Source organism: Idiotropiscis lumnitzeri, chromosome 15 (assembly GCF_059441095.1).
Source record: "Idiotropiscis lumnitzeri isolate Australia: NSW breed Sydney's pygmy pipehorse chromosome 15, RoL_Ilum_1.0, whole genome shotgun sequence".
Taxonomy (NCBI): domain Eukaryota; kingdom Metazoa; phylum Chordata; class Actinopteri; order Syngnathiformes; family Syngnathidae; genus Idiotropiscis; species Idiotropiscis lumnitzeri.
Window position 1 is genome coordinate 11,018,311 of NC_142405.1, and position 25,670 is coordinate 11,043,980.

A 25,670-nucleotide genomic window follows, 5' to 3' on the forward strand; every position below is an offset into this window, starting at 1 on the left:
TTCTTTGTTTCTGCACCACGAAGAATTGTGCTTTGCATTCCACAATGAGATATGATATCATTGAGTTGTAAAATCAAAATCTCTCAAATGTTTCACTGTGGTTTTCCCCTAGTTTGGCTCCCTTTGCTGTTGACAATCTAGGTGTTGAGGAGATGCAAACCTCAGGAAATTCCTTAGACTATGGCAGCACTACATTCACGTGCAGGACCGACTGACTGCTTTACATGCAGAAATACTAGTTTACTAGGTGGCAGTCGCCTATTAATCTGCAATATTTCATTTCTTGTTTGTGTGTATATGCGTTTTCTTGAGCTTAAATGACTTTACCCATCACACATTCACTTGACTGTGAAGAAGTTGTTTTGTGCTTGACAGTTTTATCTCATGAATAAAGTAATCAAATACAAAAATGAATATTGTCACTATTTTGTGTGATTGAGCAATGAGTTGCACACAAATTGGTGTTACAATACATTATGCATTGATATATAGTACTTAACTGCAGTCGAGAAGAACGTGAGTAGTATTTATGACATTAACTTTGTTGTTGCCATCTCGTGGCTGATGTGGGATCTATCAAAGAGTGTTTTCAATTTTCCACTTTAGACATGGAGGGGCCAAAAGTGAAGCATGTTTGGTTAATTCGGGAGTCTGAATTGTCTTTTGGTTTGAGTGTGTCAGTGATCCTGAAGAATAAATAATCTGTTACCTTTTTAAGTACATATATTAACAATAAATGAGCAGATTGATGATGACACCAATGAGACAAGACTTGATTAAGAGATTTATCACGGATCTTCGAGGATGACCCGGAGATCAAATGCTACAGCCCTCAGTCGAAAACCCCAAAGCATTCAACACCGAGGAAAGCGCCGGGTGTTCCCTGGGTGTCCTCTTACTTTTTTGACACCTTGTATGCAGAGATAGATAGTATATTTATTTTCTTATTACCATTGCAATATTTTTTTTCATTGCAATGTTTTTTTTCAAATTCCACAAAAAAATTCACATTTGCCGTCAGATTGGTAAACAAATGCAATTAGTTCTATGGTGTTTAAAACGAGGTGTTTAGAAGGAAGTGTACTAGTATTATATACAATGTGGAAATGGAACAATTGGAGGAGGGTATGGGGTGAATTGTGATTGAAGAGTCCTCATAAAACTGTCAATGAAAAAGTGTTTATGATGCGTATGGATTGAAAGCAACACTACTCATGACAGTAGAGGAAAAGAAGCTTGATATTCTGGAAATTAAGAACTTGCTGGAAGAACTGAAGGACAGCATGTGATTCAGTTGCAAGTACAGTAGGGGCTACGCGGAAAACAGAAAGATAAAAAACCAGATGGAAACATGAAGGCCTTTGCATGCAGGGACATTTGGAGATGGCTCATACGAAAGAAGAAAAAGAATGTGAGTCCTGGATTTACGATTAAAGATAAAGATAAAGATGTCCTTTATTAGTCCCACAATGGGGAAATTTGAGGTGTTACAGCAGCAAAGATATAGATTAGAAAGTCAGAGTGATTTTATAGACAATAAACTCTCATCCCGTAGAGTAAATTGTACTGTCCCAAAACCCCCACCCCCTCTCTTTCCCTTTCTCATTGTACTGCATAGATGCAACAGTCAGCAGCATATAGCACATTGTGGCAGCTGTTGTCACATCCAAAACGTGAAGAGTCGTTATGTTAGCGTCAGGTTACAGCACGTAGGAAGCCTAGAGCGCAGGAACAAAACAGTGAGGCAGAGCACGCAAGGCACAGCATGGGTGAGTACCAGGCACTCAATAACACATAAAGCATTGTCACAAAATAAAACCATGTAATGCATACGTTGTTCCACCTATTTAACTGATATAACTGTCAATCATCTTTCTCAGTTCGTGTACGATATTGAATGTGTTTTTTACGGTGAATTCGAATAATCGTCCAATATCCGCTCACATACAGTACGTCGAATGCGTCATAAGTACGTATGTATTTCTTCTGACCTCTCCATACGTCATCGTGCTCGTGCAAAAACGTAACGTAGACGCGCGTATCCCGTGCATTGTGGGAATTGTAGTTTATTTTTTGGCGTTGACGTTCTTGTAAGTCACGCTCCAAAAACTACATTACCCAGGAAGCCTAATATCGCCATGAGTCATTTGCCATCACGGCTCTATCTCCAACATGGCGTCGCTGGGAAGGAGGCGCGGTGTCCCATTAAGCAGGGAGAGGTCAGTTACTTCACATCTTGCACATTCAACGAAAATATTTCGCTTTTATTGAAACGTTTGTCCGTGTCAACTATCGTCAGACAAATAACTCATTTATCTTTCAAATATAAACGAGAAGCCCGCACGGAGAATCTGAATTTTATCTATTGCTTAGCTAACATTAGCATGCTACGTTGCTAACATGTATGCTTGCTAGTGTTAGCAAGTAAGCAATCTAGATCCTCATGTGATGTTTTGATTATTTCACCTCAGCCGATCAGCGACTTGGAAGATGTTCTTGAATCTTTACGCTGGCGGGACTGTGTCCATTATCTTTCATTGCGCCGCTAAGTGGTGTATTTTGTTCCGAATAGTCTTCGTTTTAACACGAATGACATGGATCTTCCCTAACTTAGCTGTCCACTCACCACAAGTTTCTTCCATGCAAGCCTCGCTGAGCACAACGTATAGTGCGTATGTTACCAAAAGCAACCTGTTTGTCATTGTAACGCAACAACGTTGAGGCTTCTTATGTAATTTCTCTTGATTTAGGAATATTTCCATGTTGAACAAGTACTTCACAGACAAAAAAAATGGATCCATGTGCTAAACTGTAATATGCGGTTTTATGTCTTCAGCTCAACCTTTCGTAGCTATACTTCTCAATTCTCCCTTTTAAAATCTATTTGTGGACGAGTAATGTGGAGCAACAGTCATGCAAAATCCAACATGTATAAATATTTGAATCAATCATGACTCATATATGCAATGGTGTCCTGTTTTTATTCTGTGATCATGCTTGTAACTTAATAAAAACTCTTCTTTATTATCACACTTCCCCATTCCAATGAATGTCAATGTCTTTAATCAGTTCCAGCGCACCACGACACCCACAAAAAAAACGGATTGTTACATGTTTTTTTGCGTAAGGAAAATAGTACTGGAATTGGGTTGCCCTGATTACTGGGTGACTCAAGACGCTCGTAGCAATTTCTGCTGCCGGACTGAAATTTGCAATAAAACCTGAAGCTAAACCCTGACTTTCCACTCATATATATTTATTGTAAAAATTCACACATTAAATAACAAATTTAAAAAAAATATTGAGGGGAAAATGAGACATAAGTATTGTGATTAATCCATGCCAGAAAGTCTGATTGAATCACAGGGATTCAAAAACCAAAGCAATATTTTCCTGACCGTGTTTATCTTTGTCGAAGATGCTTGATGATGCATGAAAGAGCTAGGAAAGGGAGAGAAGAAATAAGAGTTCTTTCTCGATTCTCCTCGTGTATCTTGCCGTCTTCATCAGAAGGCTGGCCCCTGAAACTTTCTGTTGTAATGTGTAAAATGAATTTTACGGAGGGCAAAGTGGCAATAACAAGTCTCCCTGCATGCTCTGCAACAAGTCAATGACATCGATGGAACATCCTGTCAAAAGTCAGGCCTTCAAAATAAAAGCACACATTGATTGGCCCAATAGGGGCTCTGTGTTAATATGGTTTTTCCTATAACAACTTCGATGAATCAATTTATCTTTACACGTAGTTGATGTTCGCGTATTATTGGACATAATAATCAGCTGACAAAGCACCATTTTGCTTTGCCGCCCCTTGTTCCATTCTGTGTTCCCACTCCCGCTGGTATGAACCTAGCAGCGATCGGGCTAGCCGAAGCTAGCAACGTGAGTCTTACCCCGATTCATGCTTGGCACGTTATGAAACTGTTATTATACCTTGTGCTTTTATTTTGTAGGTGTGGCTTTGGACAGGCAGTTCGGCCACTGTTGCCCTTACGTTTTATTGTACCTTGCTTTTGAAAATTGGTATACAAAAAAAAAAATTGAAAACCTGCTTCTATAAAAAGTAGGGCATAATAAAAACCAAAGTGCCGCTGTATTTTGAAATTGTGAGTTATTTCTCAATCAACCTGTCCCCGTGTATACATTGGGTAGTGCTTTATTTGTTGTTGTCCTCACTGTTTCCTCCTTGTCACCCTGTTTGCAGGGGAGTGATGGCAGCGACCGACTGCTACATTGTTCACGAGATCTACAACGGGGAGAACGCGCAGGATCAGTTTGAGTATGAGTTGGAGCAAGCACTGGAGGCGCAGTATAAATACATTGTTATCGAGCCCACGCGGATCGGCGATGAGACGGCGCGGTGGATTACGGTGGGCAACTGCCTGCACAAGACGGCCGTGTTGTCGGGCGCCGCGTGCCTCCTGACGCCACTTTCGCTGCCTCCAGAATACTCGCGTTACGTGGCGCTGCCCGCAGGCGCCCTCACCGTCGCCTGCGCCGCCCTCTACGGGATTTCGTGGCAGTTTGACCCCTGCTGCAAGTACCAGGTGGAATATGACAGCCAAAAACTGTCGCGGCTGCCGTTGCACACGCTCACCTCCTCCACGCCCGTGGTCTTGGTGCGCAGGGATGACATCCACAGAAAGAGACTCCATAACACAATAGCACTGGCTGCGCTGGCGTACTGCGCCAAGAAGATCTACGAACTCTATGCTGTATGAGTGCACTCTGAAGACCATTTAAGAACCGAGAGAAAAATGAAAATAAAATAATTAAAAAAAAAACGCAAACCTATCCACAGTCTGGTGTAAGAAAAGTGGAAGGTCACAATGGGACCCAACGCATTTGTGGTGGCTGCTCCCATGTTGAACTTTGATCAGAGGGATATAGTTAAAATTATCAGGATGTCCACCCCTTTGTTTTCTTGAAGTGACAACCACAGCACACATGATCCCTTTAGTACCTTGGCGCCTCCTTCCCTGCATTCTGACACATAACATTCGTGGAAAGGCTCCAGCTGAAGCTGCCTGGTTGAGATGGGCACATGTTTTGAGCTTTACCCTTTCCCTTGTAGTTTGACTGTACTCCCTTACTTGCTGATCAGCAATTCACCTTTCAATAAACATTAGGCTATTTCAAACGCGTGCTTCTGCATGTCTGACTTTCTCCGAGCAAACAGGTAATGTCCATTAATAGAAAACATTCGACTTTGCAACATCGGGACACGATAGACAATTTTCAATGTAGTGTTTTTTTATTTATTTTTTTATGTTGACGCAGCGCAAGACAAAGATAACGATATTCAAACACCCTCCCACCCTAAAAATTGGCCGATTTTTCTTTGTAAATTTAAATACTGAAGGACAAAGTATTGTAAAATAGTCAAACGTTGTAAGTGTTAAAGGACGAAAAAGTTGTTTTATTCATATTACATATATGCATCGGCTCCAAAAAAAATTTGTATCAGTCGGGCCCTGTTTATAATACCCCAAAACTACAAAATCAAGACCTGGCATGTTTGATTCACACCTAAATAAAAAAAACACATTGAAACATGGAACAGTCGTGTTTCCTCAGCCGTTATTGTGCTGCAGAAACGGAACCAACATCAAATAGGATGACAAAGTCGACCTGCTAATTTTCTGTGCGTCTCAGGTAGTATCAGAATTGGAACGCCGCCTGTGTTTAACGGTATCTGCTGTGCAGGGATGGACGGGAAGCTTCACACCCAGCGGTTCTTTCACAATGTAGTGATGAAACCAACTGACAATTATTTTCAGATTATAGGATGCTGCGTCTGTTGCAACAGTAACTTAATTTAATTCTTTGTGAAAAGCAGAGTTGAGAAAAAAATTGCTTTTCGACAGTGACTCTGCAGGGTACGGATTTCAGAAAAAATTGACGTTTGCATTGACCGTGAGCGCTTCGGCTTTGTAAAAATAACTTTATTAAATTATTATTTGGGGAAGAGGTGAACAGATTTAAGTGTGAACCATTTTTTTCTTTAAATTTTGAAATGGTCTCAATGTTTTTCAGACACTGGTACATAAAATGCAAGTATTTCATCAATTCTTAAATCAACAACTAACTAGAATATTAATTGCTGAAATAAGTGAAATCCACATCTACAATTTCTTGAAAATGCAAGGGAACAAAATTTAATTAAATATTCCATATGCATTTTATTCCTTCATATGATTAGATTCTACAGCTACCGGACTAAAATAGGTTTTACACTTCCAAATGAACCTGATCAAGTTCTACATGCGACCTTGGAATCTCACACAATTCCACTCAGTACAAGATTTACTTCATTATCGGATTCTCATAAAGATTTAATGTAAGTATATTTTGATGGCTGATCCATTAAAAATTAGGCAAGACATTAAAAAAAAAAACATGGCATCTATGATAAAAAGCTTGACTGAGATGTGCTGATGGAAGGCATGATAATATGGAGCTGACAATATATCAAACTTTAAACTCTGAATTTTAACAGCTTTCAGTTTAGGTATTTTCTTTACTTTTTTAGTAAAGACAGTTTTAGATTTATGTGAAACTAGAAGACGCACATTCACTAAATAAACAAGCGGAACACATTTTATATATAACATGTTAAAATGTAAGCGGCAGCCAGAACAAAACTTCAATTCCCATCAGTCTTTACGAGAAATAACCCGGAAGTAAACTGCTTGTACCTTGGGTATCACGGATTAGATATTTAATTTCCTGAATGATACAGGTTTTATATGAATTATATTGTTGTATACTGTAAGTGTACAGTATATGTAAGTGTGTGTGTATTCGTGGTAAAGTGTGTTATTCAAAGAGCATAGCCCTGCCCGTGCTCTTCCTGTCAGTAGGTGGCGATATGCACCAAAGAGACGGAATCCGCCACTATCAAAATTTAAAAAAGAAAACTGTCACTGTTTTGAGTGTGTGATGCAGCACGAATTTGGACATAAAATAATCACTGTGCAAATCAAGGTGAGTACTCAATTATTAAACTCTTCTTTGTTGTACTTGCGGAGCTGACTAACGTCAGCATTAACCGGACGATCCTGAGCGCGCACAAGTTTACGTCCGGGTTGAATCTCCCGAACTATGATATTTCACAGTTACGAACAGCGTTCGATGCAAAAAAAGCCCATGCAGGTTCCACTTTCCAGACGTGTTAAAAGTTCTCACATCGTTACTTTGATAGAGTTGAAGGTCAAGTTACTCAATTTGCTAGCAATCCGGGCCTGTTTAGTTGAACACATGTGAATAGGTGGACGTCATTTAATTGTACATTCTGCCATCTAGTGGTCAACAATGTAATTGTTCTCTCTGTCTCTATACATCGCTGCATAGATGACACAACGACCAAAAATACATAATTTGCAATGAGTGAATAGTTACATACAATACAGATCAGTTAAGTAAAAGGGGATAATTTCCCGCACTGCACTTTGCCAACATTTCAAAGATTAATTTATTTGCAAGCAATCAGCAATTTTAGAGGATTCCAGTGAGGTGTGATTTTCCTGTGACAAATATTAATCAGTTTATGACTCCTTAAAAGCAGTGAAAACATACAGATTTCCGGCCGGGGTCAATATTTTAGATGCGACCTTTTTTGTACAATGTGAAATTTAAACTTCCATAACTTCCCTAATCTTTATCCTATTTTCAAAACACTTATGTAATTGGAAAAAATGTTAAATACACAAAGAACAAATGTTAATTATTCACATTTAATTTGCTGACTAAGTAACTAATTACAATCACTATGTGAAATAATAGGTAATTGTCAGCATAACAAAAATCCTCTGAATTTGAAACTATAATGATTTTTAAATGGAAAATTTCAACAGAAAATAATCTGAAAACCTCCTTTTAGTTAAGTTATATAATGTACAAAAGTGAAGTAAGAAGACTAGTAAAATACAACAAATATATCATTGCTGTACATATTTTAAAAAATAATAAAAATTAGGTGCCAAAAATGAACACCCTCCCCAAATGTAATGTCGAAAATAAACAAACACTCCATGGGTTGTTAAAATACATCATAAGGTCAGTTAGGTCAGAGTTGCAAAACCTGGCAAACTGTAAGGCCAAAAAACATGTCTTTAAATTGACCATTTTACTTCTGATTTGGCAGACACATACAAAATAAATTTGGCCTTACTTACCTACAAGTTTTTGAAGGGGGGTTGTCAACTATTAATTGGATTAGTGTCATGTCATGTACTGCATGGAGTTGACCTTTGGAGACATTTCAAAGTCACGATTAAAACAAGGACCATTGTTGTGTGTGACCATTTTCTTTAGAGCCATTCAGCGGATGATGTTACTGTGATGTCCAGTGTGCGTAGGTGATGGAGCGTGTCACCGCAGGAGGAACGCTACCAGCACTGCTCCTAGCAAGCTTGGGGTTTTTACTTCTCTGTCGCCTACTTGGCCGACTGCGAGCCGGTGCTGTGCTTCAAGACGCAGTGGTGGTCATCACGGGCGCCAGTTCTGGATTGGGCAAAGGTCAGCTCAACTTCCTACTCATTTCTTCTCAGCTTCAGCTGACACATCAACACTCCAATTGCTTTTGAGTTTTCTAGATTGGGATTTTTGCCTTTGTAGAATGTGCACGCGCGTTCCACAGTGCAGGGGCTCGATTGGTACTGTGTGGTCGGGATGCAGGTCGGCTCCAGCAAGTTGTTGAGGAGCTGCATGCAAGTGCAAGGGATGGAAAGCAACTGGTATTCATTTACACCCACACACACACACACTCAGTAGTTACAATATTAATATCTGTAACTCAATTAAGTTGCGTATCAAACTACCATCTGATCAACTCTATCGGTTAAAATATTTGCTTCGTGTTGTGTTCAACCCACAGACGTATATTCCCAGCACCGTCATCTTCAACCTGAGCGACACACACTCTGTGGACAGAGCAGCAAAGGATATATTGAAGTGTTATGGACGAGTAGACATCCTCATCAATAATGCTGGAATCAGTTACCGTGGCAACATACTGGATACTCACCTGTCGGTTCAAAGGGATGTCATGGAAACAAATTACTTCGGGCCAGTCGCTCTTACGCAAGGTCAGAGAGGAGCATGAAGCTAGTTCAGTGGGCTAGTGGTTAGCACGTCTGCTATAGGTCCATTTATTTGTTCGCACAGCAGCCAGTTGTGCTAAAAGTACTGAAACATGGAACATGTGCATTCGAAAGTTGACAAGTTCTAATATATGCATAGAGCCCATCGTCAAAGATTTTTGAGTAGTGAAAATTGGAAAGAGAGAAGCCCCCTCTTTTGTTTTCTAAGTTTTCATTTTTCTCTCATCAGCTCTGCTGCCCTCCATGATTCGCCAACGCAGTGGCCATATTGTTGTCATAAGCAGCGTTCAGGGCAAGATTGCAATTCCTTACAGATCGGCCTGTAAGTTTTCATTTCGTCTAAGCACCCCCCCCCCACCCCCATTGATTCAAAATGAAACAGGATTGTGCTTTGTATCCTGTGTGTTTAGATGCAGCATCCAAACACGCCACCCAGGCCTACTTTGATTGTTTACGGGCTGAGGTGGAGCATTACGGGATTCCAGTGACCGTCATAAGTCCGGGATACATCAAGACAAATCTGTCCGTCAATGCTGTCACGGGAGACGGCTCAAAGTATGGCGGTAAGGCTGAAAAAAAGTTGTCCTTTTAAGATACAGTACCAGGGAATGACAAAAAGCCTCTCGTCACCACTGAAAATTCATTGCCATTAATCCGATTAGGCAGTATAAACAACAATAGTGCAAATATCAATGGCATCTGATTCTGACAAAATGTTAAAGTCGAAGTATCAAAATAATGACATACCCTGCGCAGCGCCATACATGGCAAACAGATTGTTGTATATATTGTGACACACTTAATTTGGCATTTCTGAACACAAGCAGACATAGCCTGACTTGTTCAAAATTGTTTTTATGCATAGAGTGGAGTGAAATGTAAAACCTGAATACATGTATTGACTCGTCTTAGCAAAAAAATGCACATCATTATAAAATGGCCTCCTCGCACACGATCTAATTTAGCTCTGACAAAAATATAATCTTGTCTTTATTCTACCAAGACCACTTTTCTACTGTATTTTCACTTAATGACATTGTAATAACAAAGCATTCCTAAAACTAACAGTGAACAAACTAGGAGTAGCTATTGCACATTTTCTTATGTTTCTGAATTTTGGGAGGTACTATTAATCGAAAAATTGCTTTCACGGTCATGTGAACTTTTTTTTTACCATTTAACCAGATATGCGTCTTGTGTGTTTTAAAATCCATGAACTTGTGTGACTCCATATGAACAAGTGATTATTTAGGTTGAAAGAATATGGAAATGGACTGTCGAATGCAACTTCATTTGAGTTGCATGAATGTACCGTGCGTTTTTTTAATTTAATTTTAGCCCCAAATTATTCATTCCCTGGCCAAACTTCAAATTAAAGTACATATTTGAATTGGTATCATCTGCCTTGGGAACTATGTTGGTGACTTCAGACCTAGAACATTCATATTCATTATAAATTGACGTGTTGATAAATGGTCTGATAATTTTGGACGTTGTACCTCAAACGGAAAATAAATGTAGTTTAAAAAAAAAAAAAAAAAGCAATGTGCTATCAGTTTTACCCACAACAAATTGTACGTCATAAAGCATAGTTAAGTATTTTTTTTCCATTTTCTTGTGTCACATTTTTCAGCTAAAAAAGAAAAATCCAGTCAACATTCACTTTCAGTCACAATTGCGTCAACATTTTGGCCTTAACTGTAATTATGGCTGCCAGTGTTGCAGAAATGGAACCAAACTAACACATGACAAGGGGGGAAAAAAAAGCAAGTCCGTGATAATCAGGGGCTAAATTTGAGAAATGTCTGGACTCAAAGTTTTGTTTGTTGTCGCTCCTTTTCAGTTGTGGACACAACCACAGCGACGGGTCGGGATCCCAGAGCTGTGGCTCAGGCCGTTCTGAAAGCTGTACGTCATAAGAGCAAAGACGTTGTTTTGGCAGGACCTCTGCCCACGGTGGCCATTTATCTTCGCGCACTGTGGCCCGCCCTCTTCTTTAAACTCATGGCCTCTCGTGCTCGCAAGGAACACAAACCTAAAGACACTTGATCCCGTAAAGGACAAAAATGGACACTGGATATTATTGATTGTAAAATAAACCTGAAACGTGGTGAATAAGTCTCTGTTTTTTATTGCTTTTGCAACTAAATATTTATCTCCTAATCTACATTTTCATTTTACAAATAGAACAATTATCCTTAGTTTATTTCAAAGCTAGTTATCCAATTATTGTGCAGTGTTTATGTAATAAAATGCTGAAGCCATTCTGCATATTTATGGCTTGACAGTCATAAACAGGGAAACAAGGTGAAGTCAATTCAAAACATTCCTTTACAATGAATTCTACACGCCCCCGGTAGTCTAAACAGGGCATTCAGATTAATATTGCATTAGTGGAATGAGAATTTAGCAGCAAAATCCATCTGTTTTTAACCATTTCAACGAGGGAGCCATTTTGCCAGTTGCTGTCGACTGAAAATGACTGCCTGATTTCTAGGTTTGGTCATGTAAACGCTGGAGCCTATTTTAGCAGATTTAAAAAAAAAAAAAAAAAAAAAAAAGTCACTTTCGCACATGACCCAGAGGAAATGAAAATCTGATGACATTTCCGAGTTGATTGTTGCTCGTTTCAAAACAAAATTAAATGAGCTCACCTTGCTGTTCATGAACACATTCACATTGCTATGGTAAGAAAAGACAATTACAAAAAGAAAAAGCTTTTTATAGCGAACTTTATGCACAGAATAAAAACAACTTTAACCAATGGAAATTTGAAACGGGTTGTTCCATTCTTAGATAGTCTTAAGTTAATGAGAACCACTTTTTTTTTTTAAGAAATGTTAACAATAAATATTCAAAATTTACATTATCTTACAAAAGCGCAGTGAATACTGGAATCACCATTTGTACAAACAAATCCTTCAAAAAAAAAAAAAAAAAAGAATTAGAAGTTTAAAACCTGATGATTCTTTTTTTAAATTAAAATCTTAAATTTGAATTTTAAATATAACACGGTGCTTTCTCATAGTCCTATTTCCTCCACATTCCATTTAGTTCATATACAATCAACTCAAACTAAAACTCCACACTGGGGTGACGCTGGTTCCATAAACAACTTGGATGCACTGACTGGACTTTTGAGGTGTGTGTATTTGCAGTAAATGACAGAGCACCAAAACGGGGAAAGCGTCTGTTCACCTCATAACATCGCCATATAAAGAGCAGCCTAAAGCCGCGGTAGCTATTTGTTGTGACTTTGGCACGAGCGTTCACGTCAGCATCAATCAACTTTTTCAATGTTACGCAATGACGATCACACGAACGTTTGTGAGGTTATATGGAGTGTTACTGTTCAATTAAAAAAAAAAAAAAAAAAATACACTCTGGAGTAAATGTGTGGTTTCAAACTTTGAAGCTATAGAATGTAAAGCAGTTTTTTTTTCCCAATCAGTCGATGCAGCCTGAAAATGTTTCTCATCGCAGATACGATTAGTTCATCAAGCGGTCGGATATTTACACTGTTTTAAAATACCATTTCAGCACCAAATTGAAATGAAAACACCGAAGAGTTGATCTTCAAACTTTCTGCTGACCAAAGCTGCCATTTTGCCTCGTGCCTTAAAAAAAAAAAACCAAAAAAACGGAATACATGCTGCAAATGTTCACTAAAGTGATCAAACGGAACGGATGGAGATGAAATTAATATAAAAAATACAAGGCAACTTCAACAAGAGCGCAATTGAGTTTCTAGTGTTGAGTTCTTTGTCAAACACTTTTTTTCCCCAGGACGTATACACCACCCACAAAAATGTAAGGGATATGGAAATATCAGGTGAACTTTCACAATGAACCGAAACACGCAACAACCTTTACAGGTGAACTTAATCATAGTGCAGTTTCCGTCCATCCTGTAATTTCACCGAAAAAGCCAAACATCTTCACCGTTTTGTGAGCAGTATACCTGCACATTTTGGTGGATTTACACACCTTAGGGGTCAAACTTTAAAATAGCAGGGGGAAAAAAGGAGCATTGACACATTTGTGTTCAGATATGGCAGAGTAATTTCCTGTACATGAGGTTGTGTTTTGTTAACGCACGAGTCTTTAAAGGGCATTTCATCTCACTGCAAAAAGTTCAATGAAGCCAAACGTGTCTTTGATACACGTGGCTCTCACAACGTAATTATTGCACTTTAACAAACAGGGCAGGGATGGCTTTAGGTACTGGTCTGTTTCCGCAGTCATCTTTGCTCCTTGGTAGCAGGTAGAATGTGCTCACTTGTTATTGTCCAGATGGTGTCAGCGGAGATGCCCCCGCCTCCCTCTCAGGGTGGCGGAATCGAGGGTTCGGCCACGGCCAGCTCCTGAGCCAGGTCGTTGAAGCGCGCGATGTAGTCCACGCTGCTCTCGCTCATCATGCAGGCAAGCTGAGAGTCCATCTGCAGGTGCAACACCAAAAATTTCAAATGCACATTGCGGCCTAAAGAGCTACGTGGAATATGCAAAGGGTACGTAAGGGTTATAATGGAATTCACATTCAGCTTTTAAAACAACCGACAAGTGTGTACTTTCCAATATAGATCATTCCAACCGTTGGACATTGGTGTAAATAGTTAAGTTGCGAGATGACCAACACAGCTTTACTAAGAGTGGGAGGCAGCCTCAGGTGAGCTCCGGCACAATTTTTGAGTGGATTGCAGATGCTTGGGCTAACGTGTCTGCTTGCACAGTTGTTCGAGCTTTCGCAAAAGCCGGCATCATTTCTGAGGAGGTGCATTGCAATGATCCAATCAGATAATAACAAGAAGAGTAAAAAAATATTACAATACAACCAAATTCAGTTTTGCTCCCGCTGCCTTTTTAAAAACCTACGCTCACATGAATGCGAGCGTAGGTTTTAACATGCTACCGTATGTTTTAAGCTTGCATGTCTTACCATGCCTGCGCCCAATAATCCGGTGACCCTTATGTATGTGTTAAATACATAACTAACACCATAAGTGAGGCTGCAGTGTGAGTTAATACAGTGTGCCTTATAGTCGTGAAAATACGCTACGTCAACACATTGGCTGTACAGTTCATTTTCATCAGGATGACAGTTAAAAGGTAGACTGAAATAATGCGTGATTTACGAGTGACAATCAATTGTAAAGCATACCTCTGCCACATCTGGAAGCCCGCGCGACTGAAAGGAATCATGGGAGTTGCAGTCAAGCAGGCTGGGACCCAGCAAAGCTGTGCCACTAGAGGGGCCGGAGGGGGTGAGGGTGCTCCGCCTGCCCTTATCAGAAGACACCATGCTGGCTGAAATGACATAACATCAGGGCACAACATTACAAGAGGATGGCTTGAGATTTTTTCATCCAAGTACATGTTCTTTTCAGCTCCAGTTCAAAGAAACTAGAATGAGCAAATAAAATAAAGGTTTTCTCGACACAGTGGTTCTCAACTGTTATCAGCCAGGGATCAGAAATGTTACTTTTGCCACTTTTACAGATGGTAAAACAAAGAAAATGTCAAATGTGCTTTAGAAGATACTCACAGAGGAGGCATCCCAGAGTGGAGTCGGATGAGTCACTGGGATACCACTGCGGGTCGTGGCTGGGCGAAGGAATCCAGCCCCGGGACGGGCTGACGGAAGGAGACGAGGCCAGCAGTTTGGAGCCGTCGCTGCTACTCAGTTTAGTTGACGAGAGCGTCGCCACCTCGCCTGCGACATAACAGCCATCAAATTGGATTATTGCTGTGGTAATTATTGAAGGCTACTTCTCCACGTTCACGCACCATAGTGGGCAGAATTGATGGCCAGCTCAATGATGGAGTCACTGATGTGCGTTTGATTCTCTCCCGGGGTCATAGCTTCCTCAGGGGGGCCCGGCAACGAGATGTCCAGTAATGAAGCTACACTGGGCGGAGAAAGGAGCGAGTCTCCGCCCCCTGTCACTCCAGGAGAGGGCGGAGGCAGACTATTCTGTGGAAGGAACACCGTGGTTTGTTTCAGCACTGAACTACATTTACAACCTCAAATCTAATATTTGAGCATGGAAATTGTATTCATTTATTCCCAAAAGTATATTCTCCTCATTTTGTAGCATTCGCTGCTTTCAGGATGTATATGTGACATCAGCAGCTAGCAGATGATGTGTGTGGCAAAGTTGCAAGCGAATTTTGTGCCCTTGCACTGCATCATACCATTAGCATATATAAACCAAATATTTTATCATGGCAAATTAATATCTCTCTTGACAGCATCAATCAAAACCAATCAGGTTTATTTTTAGAAAAAAGCAGGACTTTCAATCTTGCGCTATAACTGGCCTTTTTTTCTTCACTGGGAAAAAACAAAGACGAAGCATGCTTTTTTTTTTTTCTGACCTCTGAGACATTGTGCTGGAGAAGCTGAGGGTCTGGTTCAGTTTCAACATTTGGTGCAGGAGTGACCAGCGCAGGAGATTCCGGCTCCCGAAAAGGACTTCCTGGAATGATGCCTGCAGTCTTAGCCGCAAGGTCAATTGCACCTGGACAAAAAGGGGACAATGGCTATTTGGATAAAACGCACGGACGCGAGAAGAATTTATTAATTTATTGAAGGGCCGGGAAATATGGCCTTTTTTTTTTTTACCCTTTGCTATTAGACAAAGCCAATTATTGAACACTATTTGCCGTTTTCCCAAGATTTACTTGCATCATTTTGCACAGAAATAATTCAAATAATTCTTCACTGAGAAAAGCTCCTTTGATGTGAAACTATAAAGTGTTTATGCAAATAGCACTTAACATAAACATACTTTCAGATGGTAAAAACAACATAATACATACTGGAGAGCTGGCTGGCCACAGCAGAGGAAGAGGCTTTGGACGGTAGAGGGAGGGAGGCAGGGGCCAGTCGGGTTTGAATTGGCCGGAAGGATCCAGTTCCTGAGGTGCAAAACAGGAAGCGAGAGAGACGAACAATAATTGGACAATTGTGGCCCACTCTGTTTATGTTTATAAATGAAAAGATTATCTATCACTTGCACCCTGTTAAAGCACCGCAGCCTATGACGTAAATACCTGTGGCAGCGGAGTTGGAGAGGATGGAAAAGGAGCAGACGTGCTGCGAAGAGTCCCCTGTAGTTCGTGGAAGAAGAGTTCGCTGCGGACGAGACACAAGTAGCTTAGCCGGATGTCGGTCGTGTTAGGTTAAAATCGGCAACACAAAGACACTCACCTGAACGACGAGCGGCTTCCGGAGTTTGTTTCGAGGTTTTCTTGGTCGTGAGAGGAAAAGATCTGACTGCATCTGCGAATATGAGCGATTTATAATCACTAAGAATTGCATAAGAACGCGGGCTTGGAATTTGGTGGTGCAAACGTGCGCACGTCTTACACTGATGGAGTCGAGCTGCTGCCTCAGGGCCAGCTCAGCCTCCTTGTTGGGGGAGAACATTCGGCTGTGGCGGGAACTGTTCGGGGGGAGTGTGGTGGGCACTGCAAATACGTTGCCTTCGGAGTCACTGGCCGCAGCGCCTGATGAGCCCAGAAGAGAGCGGGGAAGGTTGCGTGCACCTGAGGATGTTGACAAGGGATGGTGATGACGCCATTTTAAGCTGTCAAGTGGCATTTCAACCTTGAATTATTTAGTTTAAAAAAAAGCAGCCAATAGTTGTATTTGGGATCATTCACAGACACTCGACATCTTTGTTTGGTGGGTGTGCCATGAGATGTTTCTTAAGTAAAATAAGTAAATCTGGTCTGATTATACCGGAGCCTCCAATGTTTGGCAGGTGTAACTTGGCCCCTCGGACAGATGCCGGCTGCCGGCCAAAACTTGGGCTACGGACGCCTGCAATGGGAACTTTTCCTGGAGGTGTGAGGGCCTGGTTTTGATCCTCCTGGGGAGTCTTTAGGGGTGACGTGGCTGTGGAACAAAGCTCTGGAGCCTGGAGGAGAGACAAGAAGTATCAAATATGCTGCGCTTTGAGGGAGATGGCAACATCAAACCAATAAAGATGTTTTGTTTTTTTAAAGAGAGAATTGCATTAGATGCACCAACATACTTTAATGACATCCAATACAAGAGTTACTTTTAAATTCTGCCTTAACAAAGATAATGCTCAGTATTGATGACCACTGTCTGCAAGGTATTCATTTCATAGTTTGACGTTTTCCCATGTCACTGCATCGACACAAAGACATGGGGGCAATGTTCTGGCATTTTCATCTTTGGAGGCTGAATGAGATGCTTGAAAGGAAATCGGAAAAGTTCAGAGTCTGACAGGTTTTATATTATATTACCATTCAAAAAAGGTCAGCATATGTAAATGTCTGATCGAAAATAAAACAAAAAAAAACATTACCTGATCTCTGTGTCTTTTTGTTTTTTTTTAATTGGGGCAGCAGTACCACATATTTTAAGGGCTTGCATTGGAATTTGAAAGCATCAAGTTCAAGTCCCAAAATGTAAAATGACAATCTGCTTCCTGGCTACAGCTGAGGTGCCCTTGAGCAAGCCCCAGCTCAAGATGTTCACCAGTTTGCATCCCCCTTTCACTCTTTCTCTCCTGCTGTGTGTGTGTGAAACAAATATACAGCCCAGTGTGAGTTCAATTTCACCTTGAGGAATTCTACCGAATGTAAAAAAATTTAAAACAAGAATATGCACCAATACTGACATATTGTGCTCTTTCTATTATTTCGGTTACCTCTTTACGTCAAAACAGCACTCAGAATGATGCAAAGCACTAATACACTACTACAAACTCCAACCTTAACAATAAGCATCAACTGAAACGAAAAACCTCTGCCAGTTTCAATTACAACTGCCTTGCCATTGCAAATGCAGTCTAATTTGGAGCATCTGCTCTCATTGAGGGCAGCTCGCTGTAATAACGGGTAGAAGACCTTCGCAGTTCTGACGTTTGGGTTTCTATTCTCAGGCAAGGCACGACTGAGTGGTGTTTGATGGTTCATACAGATTCCCAAAACATGGATGTTAGGTTAATTGAAGGCTTTAACTGTTCATAAGCTGTTTGAATATGTGTGCTCTGTGATTGAATGGCGGGTCAAGGGTGTAGCCTGGCACTCTGCTGGGACCACTCGTGAAAAAATGGTTTCAAATTAAAGCAGTAAGATTACATTGTGATGTTAACTGATCTGACAGGTCTAAACACCCAGTGTGTAAAGAACCAACAAATGCCTACCAAAGGTTTGGGGTTGACTTCTGTGGTGACCAGTCTTAGCAGACAGCGTAGTACTCGTTGTTTCCCGCATGGTCTGTGCTGCGATGGCGCTTGCCCTTTTTCGTGAGGATGTGAGATGGCTTGCCACTCGTACTCCAGCTGCAGCTTGCCAGGCTTCCCGAACATTAAGTACAACTCAGCCAGTGTGACGTTCTCTGCGTCACGGACGTTCCAGCCCTCTCCTCTGATCTGTTCAACAGTACGCTCTTTGGCCGCGGCGGCCGAGCTCTGCGGCACGCCGTCCTCTGGGCCGACCATGGAGATCTTGGCTGGAGCAGTCTGGGTGGCGTCTGAGGAGGCGGAGCTCATGCTCATCTCCTCCTTGCACGGTTCTAGTGAGTTGTCTGCAGTGCTACATGATACATCTGTCGTTTTGGTCCCCGCTTGGCCTCCACTGGACTCCACAACAGCAGTGCCGCTTTTGCACCCCTCGATGAGTCCTCCCTCACTTGCATCCTCTCTAGGAATTACGGCTTGCTGAGGAAGTGCAGATAGAGGTGATGGCCTCTTCTCCTCTATCTTGGCAGAACCATCGGGCGAAATCTCAAGGCTGGAGGGCTCTGTTTGACAAGTTTCACTCTGTGGGGTCACTGAAGCAGTTGAAGCTGTGTTTCCTCGTCCAGATTTGGTACTTGTCCGTGAAGGTGGAGCGGTGTGAATACCCAAGATCTGAGCGGCGGGTAGCTCTTTGGCATTGGGCCGGGCCTTGCCACTTTCTTGCCAGTGTACAGTGCATGAGGCCTTGGAGTGTACGACGCGAGCGACGCCGGGCAGTGTTGTCAGGGAGCTGCTCTCGGCCGGGAAGAGGAAAAGCTCCTCAGGCGGGGCTTTGTTTGGAGAAGTGGCACTGGAACGAGCCTCCTCTAAAGCTTCCCTTTCCATCAAACTTTTTATCTAAAAGAGAAGAGTCAAGGAAATGTCCTTTACACAACAACATCGCCGTTTCCCTTGATTACTACACTGATGAGAATGTGAGATGTGTGACAGATTTCTGAAACAAGCTCTTGCATTGCACAGAAAAGCCAACTGTGTTCATTTATAAGTATTGACGGATACAATTCTCTGGTCGTGATAGGCCCACTTCTGCTTCAGGTACTCGATGAGGCTGGAAACTTTTCTGTGAAGCTCCACCACCATCCTGATGCATACAAAAAGACAGTTAGCGCTTAAAAATTTTGCAGCAAACTCCTTGGAACTTCATCTAAAATTTCAGGGAAACAACCCAAATGAAAACGTGGGGGGGGGGAATGAATCAATCTTATTTACTGTCAATGTAGACTTACATGAAAATTTGAACGTGTTACTATAACTTTCCCCCGAGATAAAACCTCAAAGAAAATGTAAAAGAAATACAAATAAATCTTATCCGCACTGGTGGCCTTAAGGCTGAGTTTATCATGGTTACTGACCTGAGGCGCGGGTTGTGCGCTAGACTCTGAACACGGGCCCAGGAGTAGTTGCTGCGTGGCTGAAGCTCCACCGCCACCTTCAGGGGTAAACGCACTGGCTTTTGGTCCTCCTCGTCACTTATTCCTGCAGGGGAAAAAAAAAAAAAAAAAGCCCGAGTGAGTTTACAGGTACATTTTAGATTTTAGATGATTTTTAGCAAACTAGGTTTTGGCATGTTCACACCAACAGTAAGTAGTATTGCTTATCTGGCAATTCATCGGTACAAACATGTACACCGTCTCCTTGTGCAGCCTCTTCCTCGTATGGTGTTACCATGGAAACACCACTAGCCCCCTCATCGCTATTGCTAAAAGGCCACCCCGACAAAATCCTGTGCTTCGTGATTGACACACTTTGCATTTTCAGTAGCACTGTTTGTTTACTAAGCATTTTCTCCAGTACATCGTTCAGTAAGAATTTGTATATGTGTGCGTGTGCGTGCGTGTGTGTGTGTGCACGCTCACCATCTGGGTCACAAAGTTTCTTCAGTGCACGGCACATGGGTGCTTTTATTCGTAAGTTCCTCCCTTTGGATCGCACAGTGGTGGCCCTGATCAAACAGATGGAATAGTGATAAGAGTCGGAGTGAATTCGCTGAGCCATCAACTACCTGTGACATCTGTACCATTACCGAAACAGTAAACTTTTTCAACGATGACAATTTTAACAAATAGGACTTATTGGAATTCCTTTGCAAACACATGGACGAGATCTGTAGTTCGTCAACAAAACAACCAGGTTCAAACACTAAGATTAAAACAAAACCTAAAATTTGAAAAGAAAAAGATATGTTGCTGTTAAGATCTTAATTACTGTTATTAACGCCAATTACCCGTCATGACTGTTGTCTTTCATTAACATCCTTGTAATTAATTTTTTGTGGGGACAACTATAGAGTGCAAAGCTGACTGTGCATTCGTATATAAAGAGCAGATGATGTCATGTTCGTTTGAGCAATTTAAATTTATGATGCAACTTACCCTTGTTGGATGAGTTCATTCAGCTTTGCCACGTTCTTATCATCCATGACTGTGTGAGACAAAATGCCAACGTCAAAGAATTGTTTACAACAAGGTTCCTGAGGAACAGCTTCCCCAAAAGACCAATGTTGTGTGAGTGTGCGTGTGTGTGAGTGTGTAGGGGGTGGGGAGGAGCATGTTGTTTGCATGCCGCATTTAATTGCATCCCCCGTGACCTGACACCCACAGGCCCAAAACATGTTTCTGGAACTGTGTGCAGAACTTTACTTACGCCCTCCAACTTTTTTGCGAAGCTCAGCATAGCAGATGAGACCGTAAAGCTCCTGAGAGGATTTTTTCAGCACTCGGGTGTATACTGAGGATAAGAGGAGACAAGTCATTGCACAGGTGCTACATATGACGCATAAATTGCTTGTATGCAAGGAAAAGGTTTTGGGTTAGTGAACAAACATGGGACAAAATTCCAAAATGCATAAAAGAATATTCATCGCTGTGCAGACGTGGTCCCACAGATCGTTTGGACAAAACATACAAAAATCATGCTTCTGACATACCGTTGGCAAAATCAATGTGCTTGGAGATCTTGTGCCATGTGCGGTAGTAGAAGTGGCGGACCTGTTCCTTGTTTTTCACCATGTTAGCTGGCTTGCCTCTCTTCTTGTACTTCATGGCTATGTTGTTTTGGATGGCCTCGAAATCCTTGCCATGCTGTAGGATTGGATTGTATAAATTTTAGATATAAACACGAGAAGGCCTATTTCATGTCAAAAGACAGTTCCGCCTCCTACCTCATAAAGCCCTTCGAAGAAGCTGTTTTTGTCCTCTGCGCTCCAAGACTCCCACTGTCGACGGGCTCGCTTTTGGTTACCAGCTTGCTCCTCCTTCTCAGCGGGTCCTTGGCCCTTAGTCGTCTTGGAGACTCCTCCCGAAGAGCCAGCCACGGGTCCAGACTGCCCCACTGCACCATGGGAAGAGGAACCGTTCTCTGCTCCTGTAATGCAGACAAGTTACGGAACATTCAAAGTTGACCCAAACTTCTAACATAACTATGACAAAATGGCGTATTTGTGTGAGCTAGTTAAAACGCAGAACGTGTGGCGATTTTCTAACTGGGGTTTAGTTCTGGCAGAGAAGCAAGAAAAGCAAACTGCTCTCTTTGGCCAAGTCTCTGGCACACAGGTCTAAAAATAACTCCAGGTGGGCTACAATGGCCAAATTTACCCACGCTTAAAGCACAATGGTGCCAGAAGGCATCAAAACAAAGAGAGGGAGTTGTTCGCTCGTGCACCGCAGAGGCACTAACCTTGATGCGCCTCTATTGCTCAAAATAGATTATCACAAATATAGCATCAATGCATATGCCCCCCCCAAAAAAAAAAAATTTTTGCCAGCAACTCAAGAAATAAAACAATATACCGTTAAGCTTTAAATGCTTCCTCTGGCCATACAGATTCATTATTATTGAGTAAACATAAACCTACACTAACCGGCTGCATAATTTTGACCAGTTGAACGATAAAATACATGCGATACAACAAAATTAGTTAGAAAGATAACAATGCTTAGCTTTAACTGACAGTCAAATAGGCATTTAATAATACATAGTTTTTATTAAGAGCTATTTCTGATATTTCAGTAACCACATTTAGTGACATGACAACATCTAGAAATTAAGATTCGGCTCAGTTTGAGGCATTTCCACAGGACTACAAATTACAACCAGGATACTGAAAATATTGCCACATTAACAACACTCTGAACAATCAAAACGGCATATTGTTTTCATTGATAAGACATTTTTGTATTGGTCTCATTCACTTGAGCTAATTGTTAGAATGTTGCAGCTACATTGTGTATACTTTTGCATTACAACACATGTCAAAAATGCGGCTGAAATATTTTGTTTACAATCTACAAATGGTGGTAGGGAAATAAAGCAGAGTCCCATATTTTTCCAACGTATTATTTTTGTGCAATTGCCACAACATTTTGACAATGGCATGAGGATAAAGAAAATGCCTTTCAGCCTTTATCTTCCTGTTGACTATCATCCCATCACATTTTGCTCTATATAGAAATGGATAAAATCTGATGAAATGACTGCCTTTCCATCTACACAGAAACAGGCCTCCTCTAACTTGTAGACTCAAACTAGTGGGTTGACAATGCGAGTTCTGCCTTAATGACTTGACACAGTTAGTGCCGAAACGGAGTGCATGTTCAGAACCGCTGTGAGTGGACGGAATTAATAGATAATAAAACACTTGAGCCACAGTCCCGTTTGATGTTACCTTTCGATTTGGCCCCGCCATGGCCGTTGATGGTCGAGCCGATGGAATCCTTCCGGATCCTTTTGCTTGGAGGTCGAACGCTCGATCGCAGAAAATGATGTTGGTCGTGACACGGGGTGGTGGGCTCCACCGAGGGCTGGGTCTGATGACTAGAACCCGGTCCGGGTTGAGCCGAACCGGGGCTGAGAGTAGCGGGTGCTGGATTAAGAATTTCCACTCGCTCGTCTCCCTTTGTACTGCGCTCCTCCGTCGCCAGCTCTCCGCTCTCCTCCTCGTCGCAATCGTCGGCTTTTCTGGACGGATTCGCCGTCCCATCGACACCGATCCCCTCCCTGGAGCCCGGTGTCATGCTGCCACAACACACGGAGTCCAAAAAGACACATGAGGAGCAAGGCGATGAGCAAAATTAACTTCTAAACACGACGTTTGCTGTCTCTCAACATGGCCGCCGCTGTTTGTTTCAAATCCCCTCTCCAGTCCCGACAAAACAACACCAAATATATTCATTTACAGCCTTCGAATAAATTTAACTTAACCACGGACACACTGCGGGAACTGGCGAGGGTGTTAACCAACATCCCGAACGTCCAAATTTGCCAATGTTAAGGTTGAATGTGAACTAAATTCAAATGGGAGCGCTTTTCAGTTTAGCGCCCTGCAGAAACGACAACGAGAACCCGACTGTGCATTCGACCTCTATTTAAAGTGTTTCTTTCGAACGCAATTTTACCAAATTTCATGCTCATCGGAAGTGGGCGACGTCTTCTTTCTCTTCACCATGGGTTCGATCGGTTCGACTGGCAATAACTATTCAAATTGGGCATAATAAATCCAGCACGGTATCGTCGCTCTCTGCTGCCCTGTCGTTGTCCAGCTTCGACTGAGGCGAACTCTGCGCAGTTCCACTGTTTTCTATCAGTAATATTTCTCAATGCTTCGACAATACAACCCATCAAACTTTTCGAGCCACCACTAGAACGTCATATTTGCTCCATGCCGCGAACAATATTCCTCACAAGTGCGGTCACTTGGGCTCATTTGCTACGATAATACTTTAATAAACCTTCGTGCACTTCGCACGTCGCTACGTCACGCTCCGTTTGAAGACGTGTTGACCACAAATCACATTTATTTCACATACATCCTACATTTGTTTGGCTTTGGTGATCACAATCTCATTTCAAATTATACTGTCGACACAATCAAATTCCTGAGGCGAAATCAAAACACCATGCTGTGTGTGACTCTGTGACTCATGTATAGTAAACTACTACATTGGTAAAGCAATGTTACAAAGTTCTCCTAGTGCATTTTAACGTACAGTTCATAAAACCGGTTACTCACTGTGTTAATTAACTGAGATGTAGACGTACCGATTAAGTATTACATCTTAGTGGTGACAAGAACGTGTAACAGATAAAGGCAAATTTTGATTATGGCCATGGCTATGTTTAGGTTTGGAAATGATGATAAATACAGCATGAGACACGACCTTTAAATTACTGTTGTGTCATCTGAAAGCTAAATGAGTAATTCATGACATTGCACTCAAAACACCTCATATATTTAGTTTTTGGAACACACTATTGCACGTGCAGCCTCCATATTACAACTCCTACAGCTCAAGCAATTGTGGAATCAACCTGAGAGACATGCCAACGCGTGCACTTTTATTTCACGTTCAAATACATGCACTTTGTGACTTCAGTTGACTTTAAATCTAGTATTCTTATTTTAACGTATTGTATTCATTGTAATGCAGGAACACTAACTTCTGCATCCCTAAAACATCTTAGTTGAATGCAACCGAATGATGACAAGAGAGTAAACAACACTTTACAAATGATACAGTGCTGTTATGAAGACACACAATCAGTTGACGTGATGAAGACACAATCAGTTGACGTGTCCATTGGTATAAATCAGAGCAAGTGTAAAGAACTACAGTAATTTCCATTCAGAACACGACTCCTAGCTAAACTGCTAACATTACCAGCTAGCGTTTACACTGCCTATTTGAAGACACGCCGCTGCAAAACCCGCCAGTGCAAAGTCTTTCCTTCAATTAGTACACCCATTCGCTCCACAGAACAATATTAGTACTTAAAAATTACCTGCAGTCAAGGCTCGAATGTGACATTTCCATTCGAGGTCCAAGATACCCTTGCGCGCTAGCAGCTTGGCTCTTGGATGCAATGACAGTTCATGTGGCTCGCACTTCCACGCGCTTTGGCACGCCCACTACAACTCGAAAACAAATCCTGTGATTGGTTTGGAAATGCACGAGGAGTGCGGTTAAATCTTGATTGACGTAAAGGTCAGCCAATTGGTAACCAGAAAGGCTAGGCGAGGCACCAATTATATTTCTTTTCCTGTTCCGTAAACGTTTCCCAATTGTTTTTTGAAGTACCAAAATGCTATAACGTTAAAATAATTGGTCATCTATTTTATTCGACTACAGTTTTCTTCCCGCATTGGTGACATTTGCAGCCATGCTGAAAAGTCAAGCCGAAGTAAACGTGGTTTGCAGTCTAACAGCCATGGATTAACACAAGTTTTTCTCTGCTATAAACAGTAAATTTTGCAAATTACATAGTCATTATATTCATTTAATAATTCGTTGTT

At 41.5% G+C, this 25,670-nt stretch overlaps 3 protein-coding genes across 5 annotated transcripts; 2 read left to right on the forward strand and 1 right to left on the reverse strand.

Annotated features, from left to right (window-relative positions):
- Positions 1 to 2,127: 2,127 nt before the first annotated feature.
- Positions 2,128 to 5,140, forward strand: tmem11 (transmembrane protein 11). The gene is made up of 2 exons (XM_088317117.1): positions 2,128 to 2,219; positions 4,205 to 5,140. The coding sequence occupies exons 1-2, from the start codon at positions 2,173 to 2,175 to the stop codon at positions 4,719 to 4,721; spliced, it is 564 nt and encodes a 187-aa protein (XP_088173243.1). The 5' UTR covers positions 2,128 to 2,172; the 3' UTR covers positions 4,722 to 5,140.
- Positions 5,141 to 6,844: 1,704 nt separating this feature from the next.
- dhrs7b (dehydrogenase/reductase (SDR family) member 7B) lies at positions 6,845 to 11,223 on the forward strand. 2 transcript variants are annotated; one of them, XM_088317123.1, is made up of 7 exons: positions 6,845 to 6,987; positions 8,352 to 8,520; positions 8,620 to 8,738; positions 8,879 to 9,089; positions 9,334 to 9,426; positions 9,515 to 9,667; positions 10,948 to 11,223. In XM_088317123.1, exons 2-7 carry the CDS (start codon positions 8,364 to 8,366, stop codon positions 11,151 to 11,153), a joined length of 939 nt encoding a protein of 312 aa, XP_088173249.1. In that variant the 5' UTR covers positions 6,845 to 6,987; positions 8,352 to 8,363; the 3' UTR covers positions 11,154 to 11,223. The 2 variants fall into 2 exon arrangements, with proteins under 2 accessions (XP_088173249.1, XP_088173248.1); XM_088317122.1 differs by having other exon boundaries at positions 6,850 to 6,987; positions 8,317 to 8,520.
- Positions 11,224 to 11,818: 595 nt separating this feature from the next.
- Positions 11,819 to 25,297, reverse strand: cramp1 (cramped chromatin regulator 1). 2 transcript variants are annotated; one of them, XM_088317849.1, is made up of 20 exons: positions 25,160 to 25,297; positions 23,046 to 23,395; positions 21,543 to 21,745; positions 21,309 to 21,462; positions 21,026 to 21,109; positions 20,755 to 20,803; positions 20,239 to 20,324; positions 19,735 to 19,858; positions 19,382 to 19,463; positions 18,287 to 19,219; positions 16,849 to 17,026; positions 16,474 to 16,652; positions 16,315 to 16,386; positions 16,158 to 16,239; positions 15,924 to 16,022; positions 15,480 to 15,622; positions 14,889 to 15,075; positions 14,647 to 14,814; positions 14,263 to 14,408; positions 11,819 to 13,543 (listed from the first exon to the last, which is right to left on the reverse strand). In XM_088317849.1, the coding sequence occupies exons 1-20, from the start codon at positions 25,189 to 25,191 to the stop codon at positions 13,430 to 13,432; spliced, it is 3,465 nt and encodes a 1,154-aa protein (XP_088173975.1). In that variant the 5' UTR covers positions 25,192 to 25,297; the 3' UTR covers positions 11,819 to 13,429. The 2 variants fall into 2 exon arrangements, with proteins under 2 accessions (XP_088173975.1, XP_088173974.1); XM_088317848.1 differs by lacking the exon at positions 25,160 to 25,297 and adding an exon at positions 23,776 to 24,014.
- Between the last annotated feature and the right edge of the window lie 373 nt (positions 25,298 to 25,670).

Excerpts from the sequence above, each read along its gene's own strand:
- tmem11 (XM_088317117.1), top strand. The coding sequence starts at position 2,173 with ATGGCGTCGCTGGGAAGGAGGCGCGGTGTCCCATTAAGCAGGGAGAG. Across the intron at positions 2,220-4,204 it reads GTCCCATTAAGCAGGGAGAG|GGGAGTGATGGCAGCGACCG; the intron begins GTCAGTTACTTC and ends CCCTGTTTGCAG.
- dhrs7b (XM_088317123.1), top strand. The coding sequence starts at position 8,364 with ATGGAGCGTGTCACCGCAGGAGGAACGCTACCAGCACTGCTCCTAGCA. Across the intron at positions 8,521-8,619 it reads CAGTTCTGGATTGGGCAAAG|AATGTGCACGCGCGTTCCAC; the intron begins GTCAGCTCAACT and ends TTGCCTTTGTAG. Across the intron at positions 8,739-8,878 it reads CAAGGGATGGAAAGCAACTG|ACGTATATTCCCAGCACCGT; the intron begins GTATTCATTTAC and ends TTCAACCCACAG.
- cramp1 (XM_088317848.1), bottom strand. The coding sequence starts at position 23,825 with ATGGTGAAGAGAAAGAAGACGTCGCCCACTTCCGATGAGCATGAAATT. Across the intron at positions 19,859-20,238 it reads GAAACTTTGTGACCCAGATG|GAATAAGTGACGAGGAGGAC; the intron begins GTGAGCGTGCAC and ends TTTCCCCTGCAG. Across the intron at positions 16,387-16,473 it reads AGCAGCTCGACTCCATCAGT|ATGCAGTCAGATCTTTTCCT; the intron begins GTAAGACGTGCG and ends TCATATTCGCAG.